Below are 11469 nucleotides of genomic sequence, written 5' to 3'. Positions count from 1 at the left end.
CATCAACAACTAAAGATTATAAAGTAATAATGAAATAAGTTTGTCTGCCAAACAAAGAAATGATGGGCCGGTTTTCCAAGCTCTGCTTTAAAACTTCCATACCAAGAGACCCAAAAAAATAAAATAAAATAAAATAAAATAGGGAGTAAAGAAGAAACAAAAGCCCAAGAGGTTCAACGTTCAAACAATTTTTGTTGGGAAAGACTAATTGTGCATAGCACAATTCGAAAAGCAATTTATAACAAATCATAAATATGTATCTTTGAAAATTATACAAACAATTTATTTTTTATTATTATTATTTTTTTTACCATATTGGTACAAACATTTGACTGCAACTAATTGCTGAAATAATATCAATTCTTGGTTCTAATTTCTCAAACATAAGATTTTTAAGATATTGTTCAAGGCGAAGGCACTAGCTTTGAACATGTTATATACAACTGACAAGGATTAGAAATCGCATAGAAAGCTCATATGTAAATCAGTAATAATACAACCCTACTTAGAATCTGCTTTGCTGCATGTGTATTTTTGCTTAGAAATCAACACTATTATATATAACATATATATATTTGTATCATGTGTGGCCTAAATGTGTATAACATATACCACACTAAATCCGCGAAAGCATTCAGGTTTCAGTCTTCTTCTTCGTCATCTCCCCCATCATCATCCTACAGATGAAAATTCTGATCTGCGTTAGAAAAGTAATCAGGGAATTCTATGACATAAGTGAATTCACAAAATTTGCCTTAATCTACCATAATAGAAGACTTGCTGTACTACTGCTACTAGCGCTCATTAAGTATTACTAGTCAGATGTAATTTTAGCAATTTACAGGTCCAATCTTTCTATTTCCTATGGCGGCAAGGAAATTTTTTTTATCATTTCTATGAAAACACTTAAATCAGAAGCTAAAAACCCAGAAGAAATAGCAAATTTAACGGTACGATATTGAGAATGATTTATTAACTTCAAGTGCTACTAAATTGTTTATGTGCACAAAATAGAATCAAAAAACAAATTATACAGTTGGAGCTATTTTTAGGTGGAATGGAAAATCTGGATCAACTTGAGAACTTAGCTTGTTTTAGAGTTGGCTAAATTACAGCATTTTCAGATGTTAGGTTAATGACAATCTAATCGGATTGCTTATATCAGTGATGCTAAACCAAATTATATGGATGACAAAATTTTCTAACATCAAATGAAAGAACACCACACATGAGATAATACAAAATCTACAAAGTAGAAAGCAGTACTAAAAGCAATGACTTGTGAAGATTACCTCCCCGGTTTCCTCTTCATCATCTTCATTCACATTGGATTTTGACTTTTCAGATTCTTCTTCTTCTTCATCAGTGTTATCCTGAGGAAGATTGAAAAGCGAGTTAGGAAAGTTAACTTGCACAAACGGATGAATGATAGGACCTATAAAAACTTCACCTGTTTCTTGTTGTAAGCTGCTATAAGCTTTTCATATTCTGATTTCCTTTTGGCAGCTTTCGCTTCATATGGAGCTTTCTCCTAATAAAATCCCAGCCCACTTAAAAAAATTAGACAAGAAAATGCAATCACATAGATTTTTAGCCAGGAATAAAGCCATAAGAGAATTGAACTCACAGTTACTAGATACTTAATATATCCTTTTGCACTAACTTTTTTTGATTAATTCATAAATGTGCTAAATTTCCCATCTTTGCCACATCAATCCAGAGAAGCAAAATTCACATTCCACCATCAACTCCTTTAAAAATCTTCAAGCCCCATGTAACATAAAAGTATCAATGGGGCAGTTACCGAAAAATCATCGAACAATTGCTTGGTGGTGTATGGCCAGGTCTTGTGTGAGAGAGAGCCATAATGCAAGGTTTACCTTTACAAACAGAATTCATAGTTTTCCTAAGTTAATCAACTCAGGATTGCACATCACAATTTATTTTCCTTAGAGATATCCCAACAATTTCAATCAAATGTTATTTCTGGTTAATATCATACAACTTACCGCGCTAGACAAGGATTTCCATTTCTCACCCCCAGCTTTCCCCACCTTCATAAATGGCATCAAGAGAAACTAAAATCAATATCGCACTTGAAAAATAGATGGTTAATAAAACTAAGAAACATAAACATTCAAACTACAAAAAGGATCAAAGTCTATAGCTTCTTAATACTATAAAAGGACAAAAAGTTATGTATCTGCTTACAGCTGAGACAGCTTTCACATTGGGATGCTCTTGTTTATATATCGTTCGGAACTCTTCTCTGCAATATTAAACAGTGTCACATAAATTACCTATGTTCAGAAAAATTTTCAGCTAGGTCTTCTATCAAATATGAAACCTACAGGAAAACAAAGAAAGCACTAGGAGGCCTCTTTGGTTTGTTGGCATCTTTCTTGCCCAATTTCACTTTCTTAGTCAGCTTCTTGCGACTGTTATCGGCCTTAATTGCAGCCTTACGCTTTCCGAGAGTTCTGAATTACAAGAAATTCAGTTAAAATGCCCTCTTCAAAGTTAGGGCTAATATCACAAAACTGAGAGAAAAAAATTTAAAAAAAAAAAAAAAAAGGTTGAATTTAATGAAGTTGTTAAAAGCGAAAGGACAAATTACCTATCCTCAACAACAGGCTTTAATTCTTCCTTCTTTCCCTTCCTTGTATCCACTTTGCCCTTAGTAGCCTTCATCCCTAAATTCACAAATTTCCACTGTTCCCAAAAATCCAAACCGAATCCAACTATTATATTTAGCTAACACAACAGAAAATTACCAATATTTTAAATCTTAAGCTACAAGTAGGTGTGTCTAGCTGTATATATCAAGCCAATTCTATAGATTATTAAAGTCTATATCAAGTAAGATAATACAAAGTTACAAAAATCAGGTATAGAATCTACCAAACATGGCTTTTGATCACATTCTAAGCTATTTATTTATCTTTTTACTTAGTTTTCAAGTGAAAGTTTTGATAAATGATAAGGGTTACAAACATCGTGGTACAAGAGCTTTAACTTTTCACTCGTACTAATGCTGCGTTTGGTTGCTTAGAAAATTTGAGGAAAATGATTCTTACCCATTCAACAGTAATTTTTTAAAGTCAACTATATAATTTCTAGGAAACAAAAGAAGCTTAATTTCAGTTTCTTTTTTTTCTCAGCAGCCAAACAAATTGACATCAACGAAAGAAAAAACAGGACTAAACAACTTGATAGAAGATGACCCAGATGATTATCATACATGAAGTATATAGAAATTGTGGTTATGAGCGTAAACCGAACTAAGAAAGAAAACCCCAAAAAGAAAAATGATCAGAGAAAGAATCGAAGATTACATACCTCTCTTGTATGGAGGAGAAGGGAACGCAAACAGAACAAAAGCAGAGAAAAAACAGAACAAACCAGGCCAACCAAGACAAAAAGCAGTAGCAGAGAGAGAAACAGAAAGATGCCAAAGAGATATCGTTGGAGGGTCTTCGTAAGCGACGCGTGGCATCGTTTTGGAACAATTTGAAGTTGACTAAATAGTGTATGAACTTCGGGCTCTTAACTGTATTACGTATCCCTGTTTCATCTTTTCTGGCCCAGGCCTGCGAAAATTTTGGTCTTCATTGCTCTAATTTTCTTTTGTTTTCAATTTTGTCTTTTAATAAACCTCTCCAATTTGTTATGATTTGAAAATGATTATTTAAACTAAAAATACACCGATATGTTTTTAACTTTTGTTATTTCTCACCATTAATAATAAGTGACAGTGTAATACATGCTTAATATGGCAAATACTCATTGTGCGACAACTAGTATGGGAGGATGTAAAGTATTAGCAAGCTACATGTTATCCAATTTCATATCACTGGTGGTAGATCAAGAGATAATTCAAATGTCAAGACTTTTAAGAGTGATTGGTTTCGGAGTTTTAAAAAATTCAAAGTTAAGCACTCTCAGGCTAGAGCAATACTAGAAGGGATGACCTTTTAGGAAGCTTCGAACAAAAAGCCTTATACCTAATGAGTTAGCTAAATTGGAGACAATAAGTTAAGCATTTTTGGATGAGAGCAATTCTAGGATAGGTAACCTCTCAAGAAATTCTGAATAAAAACTCCATACCTAGTACGTTGGTTAAATTAGGGACAAATATTGGCAGAGAATGACAGATCTGCCAGTGGAGATGAGGTGTTACATATAACATCAAAACTTATATACAATCAGAAATGTGCCAGCGATGACATTAGGCCCTAAGAGGGTGGATTGTAACTAGATCAAGGGATGATTCAAATATAATAATAATCACTCTCATAACACATATCGAATATGATGGCAAAATTGACGTGAACTCTTGGGAAGCTTTAAACAAAAAAAACCCATATCGATTATGGTAGCTAAAATGGAGACAATATCGGCGTACTCATAAGAGAGCATTCCTAGGATATATGACCTCTTGGGAAGCTTTAAAAAAAAAATTTATACCACTCTTAGCGAGTACTGTAGTTAAATTGGAGACAATATTTGCATTCTCATATGAGAATAATCTTAATATGGGTGCAAGTGTGGTAGCTAAAATTAAGGACAATATCGACAATAATCTTAATATGGGTGCAAGTGTGGTGGCTAAAATTAAGGACAATATCGACAGAGAACTGGAAGTGTATCAGCGAGGACACTGGATCCCAAGAGAGTTGGACTGTGACGAGATTAGAGAATGATTCAAATGTAATAATAATTACTTTCATATTATCGAGGTCTTTTCGAAACGGTTGACTTCGAAGATTGAAAGACCTCTAAAGTTAAATGTGCTTAAGCGAGAACAATTCTAGAATGAGTGATTGACCTCCTAGGGAACTCAGAAAAAAATATTTATACCGAGTACGGTGGCTAAATTGGAGACAATATCAACAAGAAAGGTGACGTGAGTTCCTAGAAAGTTTTGAACAAAAAAATCCTATACCGAATACGGTGGCTACATTAAAGACAATATTAGTAGAGAGTAACGGGTTCGCTAATGAAAACAGGTGGTACACATTGTATGCATTTAGTGGGGAATCCAAGAAATATTTAAGGGAAGGCACCATTATATATAGAGTACTGTTTGATTATTTTAAAAAATTAGGGTGTGAAAATATACATATTATACAAAGAGCAACATTTTTTTTGTTATGTTGTAGTCCAAAGAATTGGATTGTTGGAAAATATTGGAAAACTTTCCAATAATCTGTTGTTTTCTAAATATACAGACGTAACACTTCAAACTTGTAATAGTTCAAAAAAAGAAAAAAATTACATCAATTGAATCAAACTACTCAGACAATTATATTGATTATTGGAGAACAAAATAATCTATAAAGTTCAATTGGCTTAATGATTAAAGGACTTTTAAAAATAAAATTTCAATTAAGAACAATAGACTAAAGAAGGTAAATTCTAATGAGAATCAATTAACTAGTCTAATAGTCTTGTAGTTATATGTAGAGGTGTGTAGAGATCTCTTCAAAGCCAATGGAGTTTCAATTTATATAAGAAAAGTTGACTTAAATACTTCATACGCTTTTGATGTGGGACTTTTTACAAACTTCAACTCTACAATTTTAATTTATACAAATACAAATCATATGAATTTTGAATCTTTAATCAATATGGAACTATTGTCAATTAATTAATCTTTCAGAAATTTTTTTTTTTCAATGAATTAAAAAATATTAATTTGAAAAATTAATATCTTGTTCCAAACACTGCCCACCTTACTTTATAATTTTGTAGTAGAATGAAAAAATTGAAAAGATATATTGAACTAGCTCTTCGGCTGCGGTCTTGTAAGATTACATTTGTCCATTATCATGCCCTGAATATATCCATTGGTTTGCATAAAACATCACATGATCTGCCAAAATAAGCCTCTACCTTTGCAAGAATATAACAAAACAAATTTTTTTTTTGGGAAATTAACCACATCATCCATTAATTGGAAATCCCATTGAGCAACTCACTTGGAAAATCATCACAATACTATTCCTCGATGGAATACGAAGACAAAGACCATAATCATAAATTTTTTAAGGCACTGAACCTTTGTTTTCCATACTAGTCTGCCATCACCTTTTACTCTTAAAAAAAAAAAAAAAAATCTATTTCTGGCATAAATCCTTGCTGCCAATCTTTTCAAAAACGTGGATTCCATCTAAACCCACATAATTTGGCATCATTCCATAAATTTCTCACTAAACGAATTCCTAGTCATCTAGAAGATCTTCCTATGAACAATTTCCTTTTATATCACCAAGTTTTTTACAAAAATAAAGTTGATTCCATTTTCAAATCTTTCATTTACCTTAATTTCTTCTTAGAAGTAAACTCTTCGGCCCCATGTTCATACACGGTACATTCTCAAGCCGCCACAGCTCCTAAACCAGCTTTGAAGCCAACTGTCTTCTTCTTTTGCAACAATGCCAACAGTGGAATTCCATCGCGGATCCATCTTAGAGAAAGTTATTCTACTATACTTGCTTGTTTATTCCATAGGCCTATAAAAGTCATTTTGGCTCTCATTATATTCCAATATATTTACTACAATTACTAAGCATGTCTAGTGGTTTGTCTTCCTCCATGATTTCAGCCTCTGTGTCATTGGTTCTTTTTGGATGTTTGCAGCTGAATGGTGTCCTAACTTCAGATTTTAAGTAGTATTTATAATCAAATCATGTTGACTAACTACTTGTGAAGTCTTGTTACTGTTTGTGTGCAACAAACCCGAATAATATATATATATATATATATAACTGACATTTCAAAGGCTTCATGGTTTTTCTTTCTCTTACAGGTTGTAGCGTCCACATATATATCCAGGCCATTGCAAATCTTTTGCTATCTAAAAATTCATTCCGATATTCCTTGGCCTTATTCTTCCTCCTTTTTTTTTTTTTTCTCTTTTAAGGGGTGCCTTCAACATTGACCTTCTATTAAACCGTGCACTGAACGTCTCCAATTATCTGGTAATAACTTTCTCTTGAACTTATGTAAGGTTTCACTTAGCATATCTGGCATCAAAAATACCACTCGTCTATCATCTGGCCACTCAAGCATGCTCCCAATTTTAGACTTATGTATATAAAGTATCAAAGCATTAAAGCCTTTATACTTATATATATATATATATATATAGCATCACAACATCATTTAGTTTATGGGTTCATATATATATGTATATTTAGATATCATCAAAGTACTCATTTGTCTTTTATTCAACCACTCAAGCATTACGTGTATATATATATATATATATATCATCAAAGCAGCTCATTTTAAATATATATATATATATACATGTAAAGCATGGAAGCACTCACAGTAGCTCTCTTTTAGATATATATATATATATATATATCTAGCCTGAAAGCATAAAAGTAGCTTAATGGCTATATGATAACGTCTCCCTCCTAATTGATTATGCACACAATGATGGGACTTTAACTATTTGTTCACATGCTATCAGCCTTCCTAATTTTCACCTCATGGCTGTTTAAACCTCATTTAAGCCATCGAATTGAAGTGATTTTTATTTATTTTAGGTAATCGGCTCAATTTTTTTTAACATGAGGATACAATTTTATCAAAGCAGCAACACTAAAATTAATGAGGCTCATGATATATCCTCACAACCACATGTACTAGTGGCCTTAATTTAGCATACTAAATATATATTTTTTTATTTAAGTAAGTTTTTTTATTTTATATATATATACATATATATATATATATTACTGCCACTAATAAAGGCAAATTGTCATATAGAGTAGGAGCAGCTTCAACATGCTATCAATTGCATCAAAAATGCTATTGATGACAGGATCTTGATCGAGAGGAATCAACTCTACAAAGATTTTAGCCTCAACCTTTGGTACAAAGACAAGATGTCTTGTGAAGTTAAAGTTGTATCCCAAACTCGCCCCGATAAAGTTCTACCATTCTTTTCAGCATCGTTGGACTAGGCTAAGTGGGAAGACTCTAAACCTTTCAAGTCGTGGCCAAACATGCTTTAGGAGTGGATTACATTTTGGACACCTATTATGGCAATACTTGGAAAAAATTTGGAATCTATGCCCCGATACGTTTATTCTGTTTTGACATCCCATGTGACAAAGGTCTAATTGCAGTTGCACTTTGTTTCTAGTATTCTATTTCTAATATTTTCAATTTCAGTATAGGACGATGACAACGACCTTGATGGATCTAGTTGTTCTGCTCAGCCTCAGACCTCATGGCACTTTTATCTACTACTCCTTTATCTCGAGATGGCATGCCACACAATGAAGAAGCTAACTTCCTAAAGCATGAATCTTCTTACAAGTTACAAACATTTCTTGAAGAACATCCAAGGCAAAGACAAACTACCCTTGGATCAAAAACACCTTTCTTTTCTTTTTTTCTTTTTGTGGTTGTGCAGGTATATCTTTTGTGTGACTTCAATGCAAGTGATGAAGGATTTTATTTACATGGCTCAAATTATTTCCACCAATACATCCATAATTCTTGGCTCCATGACGAACTTCTAGACATCATATTTTTTACCTACTTATATCAATGATCTATGTATTTGATCTACCTAGCGCATTCCTTGGCATATACATATTGTTCGATGTTACAGATTTGACCCCTCCAACGTCATGGGTCTGACTTGTCTAACAACACAGATCCTACTTGTTCAACCACATATCCATCCTGTTCGAACTGATCGATAGCATGGATCCTGCACCTTTAATCCAACTTCGTACAACATGTCACAACCCTACTATATCTGGCCAACCTTGATGGTGATGAATTTAACCATTCTATTTAACAAAGGCCGTATAATTTGATCGGGGTTTGAGTTCTTGGGACTTGGCTTTGACCAGCAACCAAACTAAAATAGCTTCAAAATTATTAGCATAAATTGAATTGAATGGCCATTTAAATTTTAGTATGATTCTATTAACTTGTTGATGTTACATTTCCAGCGCCATACCTTGCTCTAACATTTGATCCATGTCTTGCAACATTTTTTGGCATCCTTCAACGCTGTGACTCCCATTGAATGGCCATCTTTTTCTGTGTTACATGCCTGATCTTGCCAGGATCCAAATGATAAAGGCAAGACGATGACCATGTTGACCATCACTTCTTCCACAGTTCCAAATTTGACCATTGAAAACTTGCTGATTTAAGAAATAACCATGTCTTTCTCTACCAGATTGTTATCCATCTCATTTAAGCATGATTGAATTTGAACATTTTGCTTTCTTACCCATCTTTTTCCAAGTTTCTTCACTCAAAATGTGCTAGCTTCAGATGGGATGACCAATTTCTTGGTAATGGATTCAGCTAACTTCTTCAAGTTTTCTGGTCTTCCTTTCATGCTGCAAACATGCAACTTCAATTCTTTTAGTATATTATCATCTTTTTAATTTTCAAGTCGGGTTAGTATTGACATTGACCTTTTTTCAGCAACCTTCTCGCGAGCCTTTTCTCTTTATACCAGTCTTTTTACTGCAACATACTACCGTTACATTCATCTTTTTTAAGTCTTAGTGAGCGGCTGATAAGACTTATATCCTGCACAGTACTGACGGTCTATTTCTATAACTAGTGGTCGAAATGTCCTTGGCTTCTCAATTTTCTTAGAAACTAGTCTTGTTTAATTATCCCTAAAAACTGTGATGTGGAGCTTGGAACCAAATTATCACCCCTGGTGTTGATGGTTCAGCTTCCAATGCCCATTTCGCACTTTTGGTTCTAGACGTTGGAACACTGACTTGGGACTATGAGGTTTGTACCTATCTGATGGTGACTTTAACACATTATGCTCCCGTAGCTCTATTGGCTGCTTCTTCCGATCTTCAACCTCATATTTGCAACAAGTACAAAGCACCTTAGCAGGTCGTTTGACCTTTTTGGTAGAATACTCCCTTCTAGGTTTGTTGTTCTTTTTTCAGAATCTACCAGATGAGGGTTGTCTTAGCTTTACCTTGACTCTAGGTTTGGTCAAGTCTGAAATGTTGGCTGAAACCATATCTACTTTGGCCAATGGGAAATGATTACTATCAACCTCCATTACATCCTTCCTTTTTTTTTGGAAACTTTAGGGTGCCCTTGTCAATTAGTGCTTGGATTGTATTTTGGAACACCACACAATGAATAGTTTGATGCATCCACATATCATGCCACTTGCAGTATGGTTTCTTAATCATTTCTTCAACTGTTGGTAAAACATGGCTGTCAGATAATTTAAGTACCTCGTCAACCAATAGATGATCGAAAATTTGATCTCTGGCTCGACCAAATTTTTTTTTTTTTGTATCCATGACCAACTGAGGAATCCTTTGGTTCCTTGTTGGTCTAGCTAAAGCTTTGTATATGTATGACCTAGTAGCCACTACTTCATCTGTGTCGATTTCAGCGGCAGCATCCTCGATTCCTTGGTCCTCAATCTCGATCGAATAAATTTCATTATTGGGGTCTCTGTAGTCTGATCCCTAAGATGAGTTCTTCCTTTGATACTGCTATTTTAGAATGCTTTTATACCTAGATGCTCGAGAGATTAAAACATGAAACTCCATCCATTCAAACTTTTTCCGAAACTTGTAACTCATTTCGCTCTAAGCTAGCTTGACAAATTCCCTTTCTGATATGTTTAAATGACATATGATCCTTGTCCTCTTGAACTGGACAATGAAGTTCTCCTTCCATCTAATGTACTTGAGACAAATCAGCCATGGAGATCTGTGACTCACTCTTGTAGAATTGCTCATGAAATTTCTGCTCCAACTCCTACCAAGTATGAATTGAATTTGATCACAGATTGATGTACCAAGAGAAAGCAGAACCTGTCAAAGAATTTCCAAATAAGTACCTTCAAAAGGTCATTGGCCACATCTTCTGCATACTGAATAGTGAAGTAGTCTATGTGCTCCACAGTGGACTGATTCTCTTCACTGGAAACAAAGTGAATTCAGAAAACCTGAATCCTCTTAAAAATTTTATTTGATTAATGGCCTTAGGATAAGGTATTCTATAAGATGGCCGACTAACTTTTCTGAATGTAGGACCAATCATCTCCTGGATGATGTTTTCAACAGCCTCCCTATCTATGCCATGGCCATTATTCATCCAGTTTCGGACATTATGTCCATGTCTCCATGCCGGAACGTAGTAGTCGACCTTATAGTAATGGTCTTCATTTTGGCCATACAGTTCAACATTCTTCCCACCATGATTTTGATTCCAGATGGGTAGGAAAACATGGGGTTGAAAGTCTCCATTTTCTCCATGAACACTATTTGCAGCCTGAGGGGCCTGCATGCCATAAGGAGCTGCTTAAAAAGCTCGCATTGCATGAGGTATGGCTTCAGGGGCCTATACAGTCTGTTTTTCTCGGCCATTTATGACATTCTGACCTTGGTTCTCAGTTGGTCCTCCATCATTAATTGGGTTCTGAACTGGTGA

The 11469-nt window shown here is 34.3% G+C and overlaps 1 protein-coding gene across 2 annotated transcripts; it reads right to left on the bottom strand.

Annotated features, from left to right (window-relative positions):
* Window positions 1–433: 433 nt before the first annotated feature.
* On the bottom strand, window positions 434–3497 carry LOC107413857 (high mobility group B protein 1). Of its 2 annotated transcripts, none has more exons than XM_060820061.1 (8): window positions 3340–3497; window positions 2618–2712; window positions 2352–2480; window positions 2212–2269; window positions 2010–2054; window positions 1451–1531; window positions 1293–1373; window positions 434–692 (listed from the first exon to the last, which is right to left on the bottom strand). In XM_060820061.1, the coding sequence occupies exons 2-8, from the start codon at window positions 2689–2691 to the stop codon at window positions 678–680; spliced, it is 483 nt and encodes a 160-aa protein (XP_060676044.1). In that variant the 5' UTR covers window positions 2692–2712; window positions 3340–3497; the 3' UTR covers window positions 434–677. The 2 variants fall into 2 exon arrangements, with proteins under 2 accessions (XP_060676044.1, XP_015877392.1); XM_016021906.4 differs by having other exon boundaries at window positions 434–677; window positions 3340–3496.
* Window positions 3498–11469: the final 7972 nt, after the last annotated feature.

This window comes from Ziziphus jujuba, chromosome 8, assembly GCF_031755915.1.
Source record: "Ziziphus jujuba cultivar Dongzao chromosome 8, ASM3175591v1".
Classification (NCBI taxonomy): domain Eukaryota; kingdom Viridiplantae; phylum Streptophyta; class Magnoliopsida; order Rosales; family Rhamnaceae; genus Ziziphus; species Ziziphus jujuba.
The sequence above is the reverse complement of the archived record's forward strand: the minus strand, read 5'-3'. Positions and strand labels throughout refer to the sequence as shown.

Bases quoted from the DNA above. Each gene is read 5' to 3' on its own strand.
- LOC107413857 (XM_016021906.4), bottom strand. From the start codon at position 2,691: ATGAAGGCTACTAAGGGCAAAGTGGATACAAGGAAGGGAAAGAAGGAA. The intron at 2,481-2,617 runs GTAATTTGTCCT...CTTGTAATTCAG, and splicing joins AAGCCTGTTGTTGAGGATAG to AACTCTCGGAAAGCGTAAGG. The intron at 678-1,292 runs GTAATCTTCACA...TTTCATCTGTAG, and splicing joins ATGAAGAGGAAACCGGGGAG to GATGATGATGGGGGAGATGA.